General features: G+C 38.7%; 1 protein-coding gene across 1 annotated transcript; it reads right to left on the bottom strand.

The window, feature by feature from the left end:
• Nucleotides 1-296: 296 nt before the first annotated feature.
• LOC584848 lies at nucleotides 297-20,402 on the bottom strand. The gene is made up of 11 exons (XM_030977910.1): nucleotides 19,995-20,402; nucleotides 18,139-18,293; nucleotides 16,840-16,906; nucleotides 16,032-16,214; nucleotides 13,976-14,227; nucleotides 12,289-12,586; nucleotides 11,449-11,547; nucleotides 9,929-10,131; nucleotides 8,648-8,745; nucleotides 1,950-2,185; nucleotides 297-603 (listed from the first exon to the last, which is right to left on the bottom strand). The coding sequence occupies exons 1-11, from the start codon at nucleotides 20,376-20,378 to the stop codon at nucleotides 371-373; spliced, it is 2,208 nt and encodes a 735-aa protein (XP_030833770.1). The 5' UTR covers nucleotides 20,379-20,402; the 3' UTR covers nucleotides 297-370.
• Nucleotides 20,403-21,630: the final 1,228 nt, after the last annotated feature.

Raw genomic sequence — 21,630 nt, 5'->3', positions numbered from 1 at the left:
CTCTCAAAATACTGAAATGGAAGCTCTTATTACCAATCATGTGAAAGAATGTGCTTTGACTAAAAATGTGATGATACAAATTTTGCCGGGAAACCGCCTACTAATTGATATATTTGGTAAATTATTATATCTATCCGGACTGAATAGATATTGCCTAGTCCCATATACATCTTTCTGTGTACGGTGCTTGTAACTTTACCAAGACTGGGCCAAATTTCTAATCATTTAGATGATTCAAGAAGCTTGCAGTACACACCAATACTTATATGCTAGATGATCAACCTTTTCTGATCAATTCCATAACGTTTCTTTCACAATGCAATCGCATGACCAGAACTGGTAGGTTGGCTTTCCCTTTAAAGGGTTAATATTAATTTCCATCCCCTCCCGAGAAACCATCCAGCCTTGCTGATATCGACTGCTGTATCGTAACAATGGGAGCCGAGGTCAGCAACGATCTTAGATTATGGCTCTCTGACGATGTTGTGCTTGCTGGAACAGACAAGGTGGTCGATGATATCGATGTTGAGATGGTTGTTGATGTCGATGATGTTGGTGGTGTTGAGGTAGATGTTGATACTTGAACTGTGGCTTGCTTCTCATCTAGAAATATAAGCAAACCATATTTAAATAGAATATGAATATGAAAAGATAACTGGGCAAATAATTGGGAAATTTATAATAATATGACAAGTCGACTTAAACATTGTGGAGAGCCATTTTTAGCTTTGACATTAAATATATTCAAAAGCAAAAATTTAAAATATTTTAGACTTTTCATAAATTCTACATCAAGAACATGAAATCTCCTTGATAGTAGAAAATAATAATGATTTGAATCAACATTTTATGCCTTTTAAAATAACTTTTTCAATACATTTTCAAAGAAGCTAATGCAGAGCTGCCAACTGCTAGAAGAGAAAATCAGTAATCACAAGGCTCAAAATCAGTAATTTTGGGAATAAATCAGTAATTTGGGGTTGTAATCCATAATTTTTAGACAACATTCCGTACTGCCGTAATGATCGTTAATTTCCGTTCCAATTACGGGAAATCCGTACTAGTTGGCAGCTCTGCTAATGGCCTCCAATAATTGTTTAGTCCAACTTAGAGATAAGTTCAACTTAGGATCTTTGTAAAACACCCCCCCCCCCCCAGATATTGTCATTGATTATATTTTATTGAAGTTCATAAATGCTGTCAACCTTAAATAAGACAGCTTTGCACAGATTAATAATCGCCTACAGGTAGGAAGGGTTCCTCACTAATATTTTTGGAAGGAAGGGGGTCCGGATTGTACTGTAAGAGTCTGGCTCATCTTAAAATGCAAGTAAACCACGTTACAATAAAATTATTATATGAAAATATAACTAGGCAATTTAGTATAATATGACCAGACTTTTTCACTGATTTTATTTCATTGTAGTTCATAATACCATCAACCTTGCATAAGACAACTCTGTACAAATAAATAATCCCCTAAACATTGTTCCATGCAAACTTTTTTGGGAAGGGGGGTCTGGATTGAACTTCTTGGAGTCTGTGTGCATTGGAACAAATGGCAGGGATCTCTGCCACTGCATCACAACGACGTCACAAATTCAGCCAATTTGAAGAGCCCATACCTATAGTGATAACAACTTTTAAAATTCATAACTTTCTCATCTTTAGTCCGATTTAATGCAAACTTTCACCAGTCTACTTCTCTGATTTTCTGCTATTATTTCCTCAAGTGTAGTTAGCTATCAAGGTTGGTTTTCCCTTTAATAAGGAAAGGCATTGATAGTTTGATCGCAGTCAGATACACTCTGCACAATCTCTATGTCGGATAATTATTTTTTCTCCATCCACATTCAAGACGCATGTCTCAATTAAGCACAAAATGCATAATGCAAAATCAAGGACTTCTTATGATAACTTTGCTTCGATACAATGATGCAGTCGCTCACCCATCTTCTTCTTGTACGCGCTCCTGAGAGCATCGAAGCAGACGGTGGGATCGCTCTCATACCAGTGAGCGATCTTCTCCCTCTCCTCCGGCTTGCACTCCTCGAAGCGGAGCCATCTGTACGCCATGCATTGTGTGGCTCCGGGTAGGCTCTGGATGAGGTTTTGGATGGTGGGGTGGGAGAAGCCAAAGAACTCTTGGGATCGGTCCCGCGACTCGTTGACGATGTCCTCACCGCTAAGGAAAAAGCAGAATTGAATGAATTTTTGCCATTTTATACAGTGGAACCTCATAAACAGCTCTGATACAGTCAAACCTGCTTGAGTGACCACCTGTCTACAACAACCACGTTTTTTGTTTCCCTTGAAAATGGTTTCTCATTGAAACATGTACTAAAGGAACCTGTCCACATAGACCACCCGTCTTCAAAGACCACTTTTTGTGTTTCCCTTGGGCGGTCGCAATAGACAGGTTTGACTGTATAACAAGGTATCTGTTATAAGAAGGTGATTTGCTAGTCCCAGCTCATTATATTCTTTTGTTTTTTTACCCTCATATAACAAGATTCCTAACAAAACATGGTAATTTTCTATGGACCTCGTTTTAACAAGGATCAACTGTATTGTTTGGTTGGTTTGTTTGTTTTACCCGATTGCTAAGAAGTTATGTACATGCTTGTAAGTAAGCAACCAGGGGACTGGCGGCTTTAAGTCCTCTCTGAGGGACTTGGTAATCAAGGATTAATGCCTTACCAAAGGGCATTAGCGCATCAAATTGATTTTGAACCTTGGACTTCCTGGTTACGAGACCACTACTCTACCACTGAGCCATCGTGCCTCACTCGTTGGTAAAATTTTAAAAACTTGAAAAATCTGTGACAATGCAAACTGATATGCTGTCGGTATAGCCACAATCAGGGTGCAAAATCATTTGCACTTGGGTCCAAAAATAAAGTATGCAATAGAGCAGTTTCATCAACCCCAAATTGTTCATCCATACCCTAGGGTTAATACCCTGCAATATCCTTGAGGAAACTATCTTGGTTATCATTTTATGAACAGCAACACAACAGGGGTGGTAGGTGTTGCGGACACTACACAAAACTACTGAAATGGAATTTTCAAGCATTATTTATCTTAACACTCAAATATTTTGCACTTTTTGGGGTAATTTCTCGGCCATTTGTGAAAAATAAAACAATTCACACTCATTTCAGTCCATACATTAGAAGTAGTATACACAGTAACACAAGGTCAAATCTGATAAATGACATTTTTTCAAAACCTGAAACTTTTTAGCAAGCCAACCAAACATTGGTATATGAGACAAATTACAAACTTTAGTCCCATCTGTATACAAATAAAAACAAATCAAATTGCTAGGAAGGCTCGTTTTATATCATAAGTTGTCCAAAATAACTTATGTACAAAATCCTATAGGATGTTACGGACACTACGTTGTATACATGCTATTCTTTGATGCAATATATAATTAATCCATTTGCTTTTTTTCTGTCATCATGTGTTGTTGCTGCATATTTTGAGGCCAACAGAGAGTATCTTTTCAAATCCTCATTACCAAGTCTCTTGGATAGGACTTAACCCTAATAAGGCCGGGGACCATTATGCCCCCCCCCCCCTCCACAATTTTTCTGATTGTTCGGGAACGCATACGGATGGTGCCCCGCCGCTCGCTGACTTTTTTCTTTCAAGTCTTGCGGATCTTTTAAAACAATTTTTTTTTTTAAATTGGGGGTACAGTTACAAAGTCACATGACCTTTTGTCTTTGCATGTCAGCCCGAAATCGATTTTCGTGATTTGTGTACAAACCATATGGAAATGTCATTTTTTCCTAAAAAGAGAAACAACATTGGTTATTGGGTCTTGTTTAAAGTTTTGGTGTTTGTTTTGGGAGTCAATGGTTCAATAGTTGAATTGTCAGTAGAAATAAAAAAATTAAAAGAACGAATTAAAATACAAAAGTTGAAAAAACAATGAAATACATAAGAAATTATCAAAACAAAAGATAACATAAGGAATAACCTAGCTCTTCCAAAATTGTTATTGTATTATTGTTTCAAATGGTCTAACGAATACATGTAGTGAAAAAGAATACTTAAATATAAAGAATATATGATTTGTGGGTAAACAGGTGAATTTTATGACCTTATTTGCATAAATTACCATAAATATGCAACAAAAATATTTAACCAAAGTATTCTATACACTTCACTTGACATGCGTGCAAATTTTTTTGGGGGGAGGGGGAGGGGGAAAAATGCCCCCCCCCCCCCCCCCCCCCCCCCCCCCCCCCCCCCCCCGGCCATATAAAGACCTCAAATAGCCCGGCCTTGTTAGGGTTAAAGGGAAGTCCACCCTTTAGAATCAGAAAATTCTGACAAGCAGAAAACATAAGTCAGTGTTTTATGTTTTCCCAGGGGTGGGCGAATTGGAGTGTTTTTTCTTCTTCTCCATCTTCTCTGCTCAATTTTAAACATTGAAAGAAGCATAACTATTCAGACAATTAAGGAAGATGAAAGAAGACATTAAAAAAATGACATAACAAAGGAAAGCATGAGGAAAGATTAAAAGAAGGAAGAAGAGAATAAAAAGGATAATAACTTAGCAAAAGAAGCAGAAGAATAAAGAAAAGGATAAGAATTAGAAATAAGGAAAAGGAAGAACAATACAATAAATGAGGAAGAAGAGAAGAAAAAAGAGGATAAAATAGTACATCATGTAACATAATCAAGGTGAGCCTATTAGACATAAGCATGAAAACCCTAGATTTTTTAAAATACGAAAACACGATGTACTTCATTATTTTGAGAAGTAACTCTGAAAAGATAAATGTATCTCATAGGACCGTACAAGATTTGCTCAGTGAGACCGAAAAAACAATATGTTTGGAAAAGAAAGTTCCCATGGTGTCCTTGTATATTACAGTTTTGTATGTGGTGCAGGATTCAATGTGCGTTTGGAGAAGATTGCACTGCATGCATTGTCCTCGTATCGTACATGTATGTGCTGCAGGATATATTCAGTATATTTAGAACCCATTTTTAGGAACTTGTCAAAATAGCGTTGAAAAATTTGGGGTCATAAAAATACCACAGTCTGTAGTTTATGAAGAGTATTTCGACCAACTAAGTGGTGTACTTTTAAAACCTTAAACAGGAACAAAGCATTACAAAAAAAGTGATAATTACTATATATGCAAAATTATGGTGTAATCAATAATCATTTCTGATACGTTTATTCAATAATCCTCAGATGTTCGGTGATCGTTGTTGGTGGTGGCAATTAAACCAGTTTTCATAAAATCCTCAGATATATAAATAAATGTCGGTAAAAAAGTCAAAAGCGACCTCAGTCTATTTTTTTCTCTCTCTCTCCATCAAATAGTGAGCAAAAACGTAGACAATGAGATATTTCATAACTTATATGTAAATCCCCTCAAAGGGGGTGTCCTCCAAAGAAGGTATTTTTCCATAGTCCTCAGGAGACACTAGTCATACACGTACTGGTGTGTGCCCTAGGCTCATATTGAATTCAATACTTAAGTACAAAATTTAAGCTTTTTACTTAGTATTTGGCTTAGATAACATACTTAGCTAATTTTGGTACTCAATTCAAACTTTTGGCTACCGGTAAGTATTTTACCCTATATTTAAGTCAACTCCCTACCAGAATACACCAGTTTACGGTTGTATCAGGGTGCATGCGCAGACAGTTGACCTCGGGTCATTGGCCCTGAAACAAAGTCAATGACCTGAGGTCAGTGGTATTTATGCGTGAATTAAGATTGCGCCCATGCAAATGATGATGTGCGCACAATTAGGTCAGCGCGCATTTACTGCAACGCATCAATTGCGCAAATAATTTTGATTGACCGTGTGACGTCACAATGCTTATCAGTAAGTTTTTTACTTAGATTTTATTTGAATACGAGATAAGTAAATTACTTAACTTGGCCATTTACTTGGTAAATTTTTCACTTACGCGTATTGAATTGAATACCGGCCGTGGTGTTTATGTGTGTGTGGACATAAAATACAATGTAGTGACTTACCGGTATACATTTGGTAGGTAGGCAATTAAATGATTAAAATGTTGTATTTTTTTAATGCATCATACATATTTGATGTCATAGACAGCTTTTACAATGTTAACATTTATTTTAGAACACTGTTATCCAGAAAAAGAGGTACAGTTTGGCTTGCAGGCCTGATATTACTCCTTCTGTAGTGTCCGTAACACAGATCTGTAGTGTCCGTAACACTGGCTCCTACTCTTTTCTACCCTCGATATTGAAACTAAAACACAATGATGTATTTAATTTGATACTTTATTACATCTAACTAATATTATTGAAATAAAATATTGATATTAAATTACTTGTAAGTCAATTTTTTTAAAAATCTTTTAAATTAAATTCATGGAAAATAGCTTATTTGTTTGCGAAATATCATATCCAGGAGAAAACCTTAAAAAAAAAAAGAATTTCTGTTAATCATTGGGACGAGCAACTGTATCAAATCAAATTTGAATTACAATTTAGTAGTATTTTGTCATCAAGCTGTATTTTTAGACCATCACACACTTGTGTAAGTTGTGTTACGGACACTACATACGTTACGGACACTACAAATGCCATTCATTAAATTGCAAAAAAAAAACTGTTATGCTTAGCTGAATATTATTGTACCACAGTTAGTCCCCGGAGGTAGTTACACAAAGTAAGGTATATAAAAAAAATGGAAATATTTTCACATAGCAGGAATTACACCGTTACGGACACTACAGGAAATTCCTGACAAAAGTTATGATCGGAATGTGGGCATATATTTTTGTAACGCTTGTATCTTTGTTTGATTTTTACTTTCTGATGATAGGACAACATGTTACTCAGAAAATATAACCAATTACCAATTGATATAATGCTAAAATATATGAATTATAGAGGCAAAATTATACACAAAGCTGTTTTTCAAAAAAGCGTTACGCTTGTCTCTCTTCACAGAAGTAACCACTGTATCGCAATTCTTGGGTCAATTCTCAAGCCGTAAAAAAATACGGAGTGGAGATAAAAAGGACTATAAGATGGCATGAAAAGATATGGCATATCTTGTGTAATTCCACAGTAACACCTTATGAAAAAAGACACATTTTTGAAGTGCAAATGCGTAACAGCCAAAAAGTGGTATTTTTGGCTCTCTATTACCACTCTCACACAGCCAACACAAGAGAAATTTTTAAAAAAATTGCTGCCTGATGAAGAAGTCATATGGTCCAACATTTCAGGCCACAAAATATTTGATTAGATGACTTTGTGTTTCCAGGAGAGATGCGTAACACTGTACGTAGAATAGTTGCACCCTGATTGTGGCTATACCGTGTACATGTCACTCCATCAATCCATCAAACATTAGAGGCTTTTGAAAAGTACATGTGGGTTTGGAGAAGTTGAAAATCTCCTGTTATAGGATCAGTCCTGCAATTAATCAATGATCTACTACCCCCCCCCCTTTCCCTGCTCTCCCCGCTCATTATCTTTCCCCTCCTACTCCTCCCTTCCCCCTCCTCACTCGCCCCCCTCCCCAAACCTCCTCCTCTCTTGCCAGCCCCTCCTCTTCACTTCCCTACCCCCATCTCACACTCCACATCTCTCTCCGTCTTTGCTTCACTCAACACTATTGCCACTTACATGCATATGGAAAACTTACGCGCATCTGCTCTGCGCCTCGTCGCTTATCCTGTTAAGCACGGGGAACGTACACCAAAAAAGCCACGTTTTGATATAATTGCTGGTATTACAGGAAAATGGAAATTTGTTAAAAAAATCTTCGGACGGTTTCTTATAATTTGAAATGTCGTCTTAAAAATGATACTAAATTTGGGATTATTCTTTCAGGGGAAACGGTAGCCATTTTCACCTAAAAGTTTTGACTTTTTCAGCCTGCCTATGGAGATTGCACTGTTTTTCCCCTTTTTTGTCGGGTTTCGCTCAGTCAACCAGTCGGCAAATTTTACACGAGTGACGTATAAAAAATCTTCGGACGGATTCAGAAACCTTGACATCCTACCTTTACGTTGGTATAACGATTGTTTTCTTTCGTGGAGAGGAAACGGTAGCCATTTTCCAACCAATAAAAAGTAGTTTTTCATACTAAACCAAGGTGACTGGGATAGTGTAGCGCTATAGCTACTCACAACGAGTGCGCCCGTACCGTACAAACAATGCACAGTTATAGCTTCCGTGCAATCGCTGTAGAGCTAGAGGTCAGTGTGTGTATTTAACGCAGTGCGTATTATACATAGTGTGTGCGTTGCGCTCAAAATCTCGGAGACCGCATCATGTCTATACATGCGCACCCGAATGGGTCGTTGCAAGCGGTTGTTTAGTGCGTATTCTTTTATGCGCGTTTAGGGCTAAAAGTTTTCCATATGACAATGCTACCCCACCCCCTCTTCCCTGCTATCGTCCCTACTCATTCTCTCTTCCCTACCCCTCCCTTCCCTCCTCCCTTCCCCCTCCTCACTCGCCCCCCCCCCCTCCCCAAACCTCCTCCTCTCTTGCCAGCCCCTCCTCTTCACTTCCCTACCCCTATCTCTCACTCTACACATCTCTCTCTCTCTCTCTCTCTCTTTTCACTCTCTCTCTTTCTCTTCGCATCAGTCGCCACTATTACCACTTACAATGCCTTGTTGACAGCCTGAAGTAGCTTCCTATGGCACTTTGTAGCAGAGCTAGCACTCAGGATGGTGGGAGGTACTCGGTCATCACTTATCTCAAACTATTAAAAGACAAGATTAAACAAACAAATCATTTTCCCTCTTGTTAGAATACAAAAGAAATTTATACAGTAGGTTTACGGTAGCACCATGTGTGAGAGAGGATTGGGGAGTCCTCAAAAGGACTGTCAGTAATCTTTCTTTCTTGAGTGTGTGTAGTCCTCAAAAATATTTTTATCTTGCAATTTAAAAGATGTTTACCATGCAATCTGGTCAAAAATCTTTGATTGCTGATTAATAATGTAGAAATGAGTACAGTTAACTATATCCATGACTTGAAGTTGTACAAGTAGAATTTCCCCCAGGTCAAATCGTTTTTTTCCGCCAAAACAAACAATACAAAATATGTGTCATTTACAATTCATTAGTTGAATTTTTCATTAGTCAAGTTATTTTTAGCGGTCCCAACAGATTCAACTTGAGCAGAGTTAATTGTACTCCATACTTTCAAGTCTATATATCACATGTACTTTTCGGTGAAAGTGATTTCTAGTAGGTAAGTCCAATTAGATTTTTATTGATCTAAATGAACCCATCTACAGCATGAAACCCAATAAGAGCAACATATTAGCTAGTCTCTCTCAAAATATTAGTCCAGTACTAGAACTCGCAATTATTTTCAACATCTTTGATACTGAATTTCCATGTATAAATAGATACAAAGACTACGAGACAGCTTATGGAAAGGTTGGGTCTGAAAGAATTTGTGATGGAAGTGGTATTGAGAAGTGGAATGAGATGGGTGGGTCATGTGTTCAGAAGTGAAGATGATGAACCTGTGAAAAGAGCACGGGATCTGGAAGTGGATAGCATAAGAGGCAAAGGAAGATATGGTGAAGAAAGAAAGCAGTGAAGTTGGTCTACATGAAGAGGATGCTCGAGACAAGAAGAAGTAGAGGGAGGGAGTGTCATCATGGTGCGAAAGTCAGTAAGCTCACATAAGAGGGAAAATGCTGGTTAAAATAACCGATGATGATGTTTAACGGGGCGTTGTGGCATTCGCCTGTAATCCAGCTAACAATGGAAGTTACAAACTGATACAGCCGAGGATGCAGGCTCGAAACTGAGTCACGTCTTTCGGATGGTGACGTTTAAAGATCGGTCCCTAGACGTAAATAATCATATCTGATTGATACACGTTTGTAAAAACCCAATTACACACACACACTTGACTTGTATACTTACTATTGCTTCCCCTTCACAGTTGAGGATCTTGCAGGTGTAAACACACTTCTCCTTGGGGTCGTTCATGTTGCCATAGACACGGGTGCTATGGAAACCGGCCGGGTAGATGAATCGGTCAGAGTGGAAGGTCACTTTGTCTGGGAGGACCTTTCCAAGGGAGTGGACGGTCAAGCTGCCCTGGACGATAGGGTAGATTGGTTGACCTGCAATGGACATTTAGAATGTAGATGATATTGGAATTAAAGCTAAACTTTAGTACTGGTAATGCGATTGCATTGTGAAAGAAAAGGTGTGAAAGGATCAGAAACAGTTGATCATGTAGCATGTAAGTATTGGTGTGCACTGCAAGGTTCTGGAGTCATCAAAATCATAATAAATTTGACCGAGTCTTGGTAAAGTAACAAACACTCACATAGAAAGCTATATATGGGACAACACACATCGTGTCGGGGATGGTACTACCTTGGTTTCCTTGTCTTTCTATGCTCATTACTCAGCCAGTATACATTTTCTTCCAAAATTGTTTGGCACATGTCATTTATTTGTAATCTTGAACATTCAGTGTAAGTTTCGTTTGATTCTGTGAGAATTAATTTTTTTTTTTTTACCAGTACTGGAGTTTATCTTTAATGTATGTTGCGATTTAGTACCAGGAAATTAATTAGATGTGGGTATTGTGGTTTTATGTAAAAGACTATGTAAAAGACTATGTAAAAGACTATGTAAAAGACTATGTAAAAGACTATGTAAAAGACTATGTAAAAGACTATGTAAAAGACTATGTAAAAGACTATGTAAAAGACTATGTAAAAGACTATGTAAAAGACTATGTAAAAGACTATGTAAAAGACTATGTAAAAGACTATGTAAAAGACTCCACACAAAAGTTCTGCAATTCAAGTTTGAGCATTGATATCTCCCCTGTTACTATATTTTCATATATGAAGTTAATATCATTCAAAAGCTTATTTATTTCCTTTTACAATAATGCCCCATTCGTAATAATGATGTAATGATGGACAGTGCAGTACATATGAATATGGGGCCAAGTCAAAAGTGAAATGTTGCCAAATGCATTGTTATGCAATCCATCCTCCAAACAAAGAATTCTCTATTGACAATAACAATGCATTTCGCAAAATTGCACTTTTGACTTGGTACCAAATTCAGGGGTACTGCACTGTCCACGATTTAGCATGCCATTCTATTTAGCCCAACCTTTCTGCTTTTTTACTTCACCATATCTTCCCATGAAATCTTCCCATATTATGCCATCCATCCACTTCCACATCCCATGCTCTATTATTCACAGGTCCACCATCTTCCCTACGCAACAGGGATTCTACAGAAAAATAAACATCTATCTTCTATGACTGGGACCCGTTTCACAAAGCCTTTTTTCAATGACAAATAACAAAAATCAGTGACAAATCTGCTGATAACCAATCAGAAGCAAGGATTTCAGTAGATTATAACACAAATTGTCATTTGTCACTGATGACAAGTTTTGTGAAACCTACCTGCATCATTCAGAGGTATGGGAAGGATGTGTCTCTTTAGACTGCTACTAGGTTTCTTCTTCTTGAGTTGATTTTGAGCCTCCAGCTTTTTATCAGCATCTGTCATAATCAAGCAGATTTGAATAGAGGTTAGTAGAATAACATGTAGAGTTCATTGTGAATGAATTATAAATGATACATCATCCTTGTTTACAGCTGCACACAGCTGCATTCTCTCTCTCTCTTTACCTATATACCGGTATCTTTTCATCTACCCACGCCTTCCCCTTTATCTCTACTTTCTTTTTCTATATCCCACTATCTCTCTCCCTCTCTTTTCCCTCTCTCTCTTTCCTGTAAATGTTACTCTCTTTCCCTCTCTTCCTTTCTGTACTCCCCCTTCTATTTCCTTATATTTCTTTCTTTCTTTCTCTCTCTCTCTCTCTCCATGCTATCTTTATACCCTCTCTCTCTCCCTCCTTCTATCACTCTCTAAATCCAGTTATCATTCAAATGACATTACATGCATCTGTCTACCTTTAGACGCTTTCTTGTTCTTCTTATGCTTATGCCTGTTCTTGACTTTCTTCCTCTCCCTATCCTTCTCATTGTGTCTCTCTCTGTCTCTCTCTGTCTCTCCCTATATACCGGTATCTCTTCATCTTCCCACCCCTTCGCCTTTAATCTCTGCTCTCTTTTTCTATTTACCACTATCTCTCCCTCTCTTTTCCCTCTCTCCTCCTTTAATCTCACTCTCTTTCACTCTCTTCCTTTCTGTACTCCCCCTTCTATTTCTCTTTCTGTCTTTCTCTCTCTCCTTCTATCACACTCTAAATGCACTTTTCATTCAGATGACATTACCTTTAGAAGCTTTCTTGTTCTTCTTGTGCTTGTGCCTGTTCTTGACTTTCTTCCTCTCCCTATCCTTCTCCTTCCTTGCCACCTTCTCCGTCTTTTCCTTCCTGCCCATCTTCTCCGTCTCCTTCTTCTCCGTCTCTTTCTCCTTCTTCACGGTTGGCTGTTGGTCAGTGTCCAGCAGTGGCTTGCCGGTCAAGGACTGGTAGTGGAGGAGGCGCAGGAGCAGGAACCGACGTTCCGCTCTGGCTCTCGGCAGCTTGGCCTCTGTCCTGGAGACTTCGTCACAGAGGGCAGCATTCTCCTGTGGATGGTATTGAAATAAAATCAAGTTTTAGGAAATTACTGAATATACAGTGTATATACATTCTATGGATGTATGTGGTATAAACTGTGTTGGATGGTAATTGTTGTACATGTACTAAACACACATTTCCATCCATTTCTTTAATTACTTTTCTTATCATCCATTTCAGAATCAAATGACATTGAATAAAAACTAGGGCAATTTGCCGTCTTTATAATTTCCAAAAATACCTTCATTTATACATGCAGGAGGTAACATATCGAGAAATTTTCTGACTTATGTATTTTGTTTAAGGTTAATGGGGTAACCTGGAAATACATTTTACTCTATCTCTCTTTCTCTCACTCAGTCTAAATCTACATCTCTATATTTTCTTCTTCTATACATGTCTCTATCTATCTCACTTACTACTTTCTCCCTCTCTCTCTCTCTCTCTCTCTCCCACTCTATGGGTGGTATTCTCTTAAGTTAAGCCGGGACTAAGTCCAGACTAAACAAGAATTTTAGTTCGCACTTCTATGGAATGCTAGGTTTCATCTTCCTCCTTCAATATTCATGACAAAAATAATCTACCAAGGACTTTGTTGAAATTTAGTTTATACTCATATTATCTTTTTCTTCCTATTTCGGAGCAAAGTTAATTTTTTGGACACTTTTCATTGAAGGATTAAAATAATCTGTTCAGGGTAAATTAGTTCACAACAGGCACTCCATAAAAGTGTGAACTAACTAAGCACGCGCTAACTTAGTACGCGCTACCGGAATACCACCCATTGTCTTCAATTACATTAAAATAATGTCTATCTATGTTTCCTTCTATCTCATCACTTTTCCCTCTCCTTTCCTCATCACTCAAAATTAGTCTCTCTACCCTTCTTGTTTATGACTTCTATTACCGTCCCTCTCTCTTTCTCTCTCTCTCTCTCTCTCTATTCCTCTCTCTCCTTCTCTTCTCTTGTCTTGTCTTCTCCTCTCCTCTCTCTTTAATCCTCGCTCTCTTCCCTTCTCCCTCCCTCTCTCTCTCTCCCTCCCTCTCTCTTTATCCCCCTCCCTCCCTCTCTGAAGAGCCATTGTACTTACAAAGACCATGGCCTTGATGAGACGTCTCAGGTTTTTACTTTTCCTCTTGAACTTAGCGTTTCTCTCTGCCTGAGCTGCAGCCGTGGGACTTTTCAATGTGGTGGGCTCAGTTTGCATTTCTCTCTCCTCTCTCTCTCTCTATTCCTCTCTCTCTTCTTCTTCTATCTATCTATCTATCTCTCTCTCTCTCTCTCTCTCTCTCTCTCACTCTCTCTCTCCTCTCCTCTTCTCTCATGTCCTCTCCTATCCTGTCCTCTCTCTCTCTCTCTCTCTCTCTATCTCCCTCTGAAGAGCCATTGTACTTACAAAAACCATGGCCTTGATGAGACGTCTCAGATTCTGACTTTTCCTCTTAAACTTGGCGTTCCTCTCTGCCTGAGCTGCAGCCGTGGGACTTTTCACTGTGGTGGGCTCAGTGGTAGCTTCTGCTGCAACCATCGCTGTTGTTGTTGTTGTTGTTACTACTGCAGTTGTGGGTGGTGGGGCGGCGGTCTTAGGAGCAGTTTGCTTGGGGGCTTTCTTGTTGCTTCTTCTTGCAGCTTTCCTCTCCTCGGCAGTCTGAGCAAGACAGAATGTTTGAAATATGCATGTTATTCAAAGCTTGAATGAAATTTTGAAATTTCTTTTCCCACCTTTCACTCATTTTATTTAATGCCTCAATACCATTGCCTTCACTTACATGTTGCATTAAAAGAACTGTAGTGTTTCACACACCACATTCTTGTTTTGAGTCAACAATATCAAATTAGTCAGTCTTCTTTTTTTTTCTTACAGTAGCTATTTCCTTCACGGAAATACATGATAGACAGTCGAGGGATTATCACACATGCAATGATTACAAACTTTATAAATTTGACAATAGCAAAGAGCTATTTGGAACTCGCCATGAGTCTGAATATGCTAAGCAGTTCTTCCATCTTCACAAATCACTTGCTCTCTTTCTGTGGATCTCTATATACAGTCAAACCTGCTTAAGTGGCCACCTGTCTAGAGAGACTACATGTTTTGTTTCTCTTGAAAAGGGTTTCTCATTGGAACATGTACTAAAGGAACCTGTCTACAAAGACCACTTTTTGTGTTTCCCTTAGACGATCGCTATAGACAGGTTTGAGTGTACAAGTACTTCTGGACTAGACATACATGTAGCATGAGGACCAAGCAGCCACATGCATAAGACTGGAACCTCCATTGAGTCCACTCTCAAGACTGAACATTAACTGAGAAAACCTCCATTCCACAACAATCTAAACTTTAGAACTTATGAATCTGTCCAATTTCACAAACCGCTTGCTGCTTTTCTGTGAGACACTATACATGCGTTTTTTCCAGGCTGGACCTGGCATTAGGACTGACCAACCTCTGCTGAGACTGGAATCTATAACCCAGGGGTGATAGTGAGCGCAACCAAAAAAATAGTTTTTTTCCCTCAACCACGCCCCCTTGAGTAAAAAAAAAAAAAGAATTTTTTTTGGGGAAAAAAAATAGCATCTAACAACATTCTCCCCAATTTGAGTAAGAATATTTGGACAAAATTGGGAAAACTAGGGGTAAATCGGGAAAATAGGGGTAAAATCAGAAAGAAAAAAAATAGGGAGAAAAAAAAAAAAAAAAAAGGGAGAAAAAAAAGAAGAAAAAGTTGGGAGAGAAATAAAAATAAAAAAATTGGGGAAAAAATAATAATAAGGAAACCAATTTAAATTGGGTAATTATCAGGCCTGCTATAACCTCACAACTGAAAATTAACTGAAAAAACCTTCATTCCACAATGACCTAAAATTGAATAACATGAGTCTGAACACGCCAATGAGCTCATCCAATTTGACAAACCGCTTGCTGCCTTTCTGCGCATCTCTGTGTATAAGCGTTTCCAGACTGGACCAAGCGTTAGAACCAAGCAAGCCTTGTTAAGACTGGAATCTATAACCTCACAACTGAACATCAACAGAGAAAACCTACATTCCACAATGACCTAAAATTTAGAACTTATCATGAGTCGAACAAGCCAAGGAACTCATCACAAAGCGCTTGCTGCCTTTCTGCCCATTTTTGTACATGAGTGTTTCTAGACTGGACCCAGCGTTAGGACCGACCAAGCGTTGTTAAGACTGGAATCTATAACCTCACAACTCAACAAAGAAACCTCCATTCCATAAAAATCCCTTGAATTTATAACTTATCATGAGTCTGAACACGGCAATGAGCTCGACCAGTATCATAAACCGCTTGCTGCTTTTCTGCGCGTCTCTGTGCATGAGCGTTTCTAGAATTAACCAAGCCCTATAAAATTGGAACCTCGAAGCCACACACTTAACATCAACAGAGAAAACGTACATTCCACAATGATCTCAAATTTAGAGCTTACCATGAGTCTAAACACGCCAATGAGCTCGTCCAATTTCACAAACCGCTTGCTGCCTTTCTGCGCATCTCTGTGCATGAGCGTTTCCAGACTGGACCTTGCGTTAGGACCGACCAGACCCTGTTCCACGATCCTCTGCTTGATGTCCTTGAGATGCAGAGGCTGCTGGGCTTCCTCTAAAATAATCTGGGGTGAACAAAAATAATTGGATATCTTTCATTTCAAAGAAACATGTGTCATTGCATTCAATAGGAAGGTGCGATAGCTCAGTTGGTAGAGCATTGGTCTCGTAATCCGGTGAAGCCGGTTTCGAAACCAAGCCGATACGCTAGTGCCCTTTGGTAAGGCATTAATCCTTATTACCAGGTCCCTCTGAGAGGACCTAAAGCCGTCGGCCGTCTGGTTGCTTACTTACAAGCATTTATGCTTTCTTAGCAGTCAGGTAAAATAACCACCACCATCACCATCTTCTAAAAGGGTATATATTTCATAATTGAATGATACATTCCAAAGGGTACCGGTATTTCACAATTGTAAAATACCACTATTACTACAAATACTCCTCATTACTGGTAGATATTTTTGTTTTGTAATCCCTGTATTTTCAAGTCCTTGACATACTTGTAATTTGAATGATAGTCACTACAAAACAAAACAAATGCAATATTTCTTTTCCGTGTAAACATCATGTGAGCAAACAGCCTCCAATCCAAGAAGGGATATCTTTATATCAGCTTTTTGATTTCATCTGTCCCTCAAACTCTAATGTTAGAGTTTCAAAAAGTTTAAAGATTCTTTCTGGGCATCTTACCTCAGCAGCATCGAGCCAAGACATCTTGTCAATAGGGGGTGCCCTCTGGCCCCCTTGATCATCGTAACTGCAATGGAAATGAGGATAGAAAGATGAGTATAATTCGCCAGACTAGAACACCTAAAACTCTTATCATTTGGGGAATTGGGAATTTCCAAATGTATTCTGTCAGCGCTTGACAGAATGATGGCCAATCTTCGGAATCTTTAAATCTATTCCTAAAGAAAAAGATGGAGATTTTGGGTGGCCAAGACCAACTTTTGCTTAAATTTAGAGTATGCATAAAAGTTGAATGTGTAAGTAAACCTGTCTATTACGATGCAGAGCTGCCAACCTTGTGCGACCCAAAAAAGGAATCATGATGGCAAAAAAAAAGGAATTTCAAGCCAAAAAAAGGAATTCATGAAAACGAAACTTACAAACACGCGCAACACACTTCCAATGCAGAAATGTTCATTCATCATGCTGTTTTTTCCATACAACCAGGTAATTTTTTGGGAGGTTATCAGCATTTCATTTTTGTTGAGAATATTTTTCTCTTCAAGTATGTTTAAAATTAGTTTTCTATTGAATTTGTGATCAAATCACCATTTCAGGGCAGTTGTTTGACGTGCGGTATGTTAAAAAAAAAAAAAAAAAAAAAAAATTATTAAAAAACGTATTTTATGAAGAAAAAATGTATTACCGTAATTCGGAGAAAAAAACACAGAGTAATTCCGGCAAAAACGGAATGGTTGGCAGCTCTGACGATGCAACACACATGAACACCGTGTGGCTTTCAAATAAGAGTCATTTATTTTCTTACAGCAAAGAATATCCCTCCATCATCCTGCTTCCTCCTCCTCCATCTCTGTCTCCTGCTCCTGCTACATGTACAAATGCCATCCCTCCTCATTAATCTCATTATCGTACTCATCATCATTATCACTACCCCCCGCTACCACAACCACAAACAGCAACATCATCATCAACCATCATTAACAAGAGCTTTGTCCACACACCATTCCAGCACTTCATGTCAATCCTTGTAGTCACTCGCCTCACCTACCATCCCAGTATAGTTTCCTGAGTGAGCTGCCCAAAGGATTACCCAACCAAGTACCAAGTAACATCATCATTCATTCAATTCAATTCATTCATTCAATTCTCATTTATTTCATTCTCGGTTAAAAATTACATTGATACGAAAGATACAAAATAATTAATAAACATATTGAGAAAATGAAATGCGGAACTACATAAATAAAGCCTGTAGGCCTTGTACAAGCGTAGTTCCCAAAGCTACAACTCTGATCTTACCCTGAAAAGAAGACCTGTGGGTGCATGGCTCCATGTTGTGGGAAGGGGAATCCTGGGGAGTGCTGGAGCCTGGCCTGAAGGAGACTGGTGGGGGACTCCAGGGGCGGCATCACAGGCTGGTATGGATACCCAGGGAAGGCACCCATAGGCGAGAGCTAGAAGAAAGGAGGTGAAAGTCAAATACAAGGTCAACAGTCAGGACACAATTTGAAGGTCAAATACAAGGTCAATATCATCTGGGAGGCAGATACAAAAGTGTTTTAAAAGTCTATTAATATCTATAGAGGAGCTCCTATTCAGTATCTGTAGAGGTACACAGCCCATTTCTCTCTCCTTAAAGGGATATGGTAACTTTGTCTCAGATTCTGAAATAAAATTCTGGATTTAGCTCATGATGCAATGATAATTATAAACCTTTAGGTCAGTCAGGAACCCCATGACATTTACAAGCCGATCACCTGTCTGATTATCAAGATATTTATGATTGAAATTACAAATTTTGAAAACCGTTCGCCTGACGGTTTTCATAACACTAAAGTCTATTGGGGAAAACGAGTATGGTAAAACCGTTCACTTAAAGATTTTTACTTTTTTGAGGCACTTCTTGATATTTTGAAGCGCAATTTTTTAGGCTTCAATATTACACCATATCACAGAAACTGATAACAAGTAGGGCCGTGTATCTCAGACTCAGATTTAACATTGTTAAACGATCCCTTTAAAGGAAATCCAACCCAAATACATCTAGACAACTAAAGAAAGCAGAAAAATCAGAGAAGCAAACTGATTAATTCCTGATCAATTTGTGTGTGCGATGATCAGAACCAGAGCTACGAGCAACCAAAGATTAACTAAATATTTAAAGGGACCAAAAATGGGTGTTTTTTAAAACATTAAACTAGATCTATTATTATTTCGCTATTTGTTGACCTAGGGTGGTGATCTTGGTATTATTTTAGATGCATTTTTCATGCTTTTTTAATGGTCTTATTTTTAAGGAGATTCAATGAATCCTATATTTTGTTCCTAATCCTAGGACCTAAAGGGAATCAATTTCACTAGGGTAGAGTGCCCAGTATTCGGTCACTTAAGGGGAAATCACTGATATTTTGAATTCTTACCTCTTTTATTTTGCAATCTACCCATCAAAAGAACGAAAAAATATTCCTCTAACAGGATTTTATAGTCACTTAAAATAAAGAATGATGATAAAAATATTTCCGAAAGAAGACGGAGCATTTTTCTGCCCAGAATTCGGTCGCGCCGATTAGAATTCGGTCACACGATTTGTGCGTTGAATCTCCGTTGCCAAGGAGCGAAGCGTATTTGCACGCTATTTTCACACAATTGCGCGATAAAGCACTGATTGTCAATGCGTTGACCGAATACTGGACGAGCGATACCGCATGGCAAGGGTATCGTATAAATACCTCTTGCACATCGGCAAGTGCGTCATTTGCAAATTCGCTGCGATGGAGCGAACACGGAAGAGCTCCTCTTCACACACATACTAAATTCATTGCGACAGCACACAAAGTTGTTTCGCAATAGACTTCTACATATGGCTATGCATGTTAGCGCATGTGCTAAGAGAACGCGAAAGTGCGGAAAGTAGTACGACACTGACCAATTTCGAGCTAAGTTGGAGATCTTTCCGGGGCCCTATATCTGATTTAATTTTGAGAGTGAAGAAAAGTTGTTTAGCTCAATAGCTGTCTGATTTGTGCAAGTTTCGCGGCTCATTTATTATTTTTTTAAATTGTTACAGCTGTTGAAATGGCTGTCTGACCGAATACTGGGCGCGCTACCTTAAAACAAACAACAACATTTACACATCTATTTCTTTTCAATTTTACCAGAGGCTGTCCATCAGGCGTTCGAGGTCCAGGCGGCAACCCGTGCATTCCTACCGGAGACATGAGGGGCAGTCGAATGCCACCAGCTGCAGAAGTATTCGGTGGCACCATATTCCCAGCAAAACTCATGCGAGGAGTTCCGGCGGCGCTCATCATCGGAGACATGTTGTACGCGCTAACCAGCACCGTACTTGCGGCGACATTTTGAGCCGGATTTCCTCGAGTTGCTGGTGCCTGTTGAGGAATGGATGGTCCTAGAAAAGACGGCACAAGTTGACTGAGATCATGATTTGTAGTTATTATCTGATGGTCCAGGTTAGGCGCTGGTGGTTGCTGCATTATTCTCAATTTTTGGCGTTCTTCCTTTCTTCTCTTGTCGCTCATCTTTTTTTGTTAAAGAGTATGAAATGCCATTGGTGGAACAACTATGAAACGCTTAACGATTACTTTCTAGACTAATTGATTTAAAAAAAAAATTAATATTGATAAAAACGATACAAAAACAAAACAAAACAATTTTGAACTTTGTTAATAGTTTTAATTCAGGTGAAAAAATGAATCATTAAAATAACCATGTTTATCTTTTAAAATTGGTGCGCTAAAAGGCCTAAAATTACATTATATCGTAGAAGAAAATATACAGTAACAACAAAATGCACACGGTTACTCATAAAGTTGGTAAAGTTTTTCTTGATTTTTGTTTTACAATATATGATTTATTCTCCATACGTGTATTGGGAAGCCTTCCTTTTGCGACATCCACCCAAATTGAAGGAAAAAAAATTATGGATACAGCCTACAATGATATATTTAATAATATGATATATTCTATTAAAACATAGGGTTGGGGGTATAGGGACAGGCGCGAGCAGGTAGAGCATCCAGGGGCCCGCCTTGGGGCCCTTGGTTCAGTCCAGGGGGCAGAACCCCCGAAGCTCAGGGGTTTTAGGCATTTGATAACGGGCAGATGAGCATTTTTTTATACCTTATTTGTGACACTGACGGGACACCCATTGGCGTGGGGTCCAGGGCCGAGTCTCCCGAGAAGCTCAGGGGATTTAGGCGTTAAATTACAGTCAGATTATACATTTTGATACCTCATCATTTTGTGACACTGGCAGGCCGCTATTCTTTCTTTCTTTCTATTTCTCTGTAATATACTTTTTCAAAAAAGTGTATAGGGGGTGGGAACTCGAGGCCCCCGAGCTCCCCTGCTTCGCGGGCCCTGACATGTAGGCCGCTAAATAAGCATATTTCTTGCCTGACTGTAAATTTAGGAATTAGTTATTTTCCAACCACCGAATAAAAAGTATAATTTACTAAGAAGCGAGGAGAAGTCGCGGAAAATTATGTTATTTCAGCATCATTTGTAAATCACCGGTATCGAATTAGTAATAAACCACATTTTAATTTGATTGGGGGAAGGCAAATGCCCCCAAGCCCCCCCCCCCCTGATCTACACCTTGTTAGTGGGAATTAGATCGCAATTGATCTCTCCTACCTTTCTTCTTTTTATTTTTTATTTGTCTGATTTTATATGTCTGATTTCCCAAAAATTTTGGTTTAATTAAAAGATGCGCAAGACTGGAAAGAAAAAAAGTCATGAAGCGGCGGGGCGTCATCCGTATGCGGACAA

Source organism: Strongylocentrotus purpuratus, unplaced genomic scaffold (assembly GCF_000002235.5).
Source record: "Strongylocentrotus purpuratus isolate Spur 01 unplaced genomic scaffold, Spur_5.0 spur5_scaffold_1, whole genome shotgun sequence".
In the NCBI taxonomy this organism is placed as follows: Eukaryota; Metazoa; Echinodermata; class Echinoidea; order Camarodonta; family Strongylocentrotidae; genus Strongylocentrotus; species Strongylocentrotus purpuratus.
This window is presented reverse-complemented; position numbering and strand designations above follow the sequence as displayed.

Bases quoted from the DNA above. Each gene is read 5' to 3' on its own strand.
- LOC584848 (XM_030977910.1), bottom strand. From the start codon at position 20,378: ATGAGCGACAAGAGAAGAAAGGAAGAACGCCAAAAATTGAGAATAATG. The intron at 18,294-19,994 runs GTAAAATTGAAA...CCTTTCTTCTAG, and splicing joins CGCCTGATGGACAGCCTCTG to CTCTCGCCTATGGGTGCCTT. The intron at 8,746-9,928 runs GTAAGTATACAA...GTCTTTTAATAG, and splicing joins ACTGTGAAGGGGAAGCAATA to TTTGAGATAAGTGATGACCG.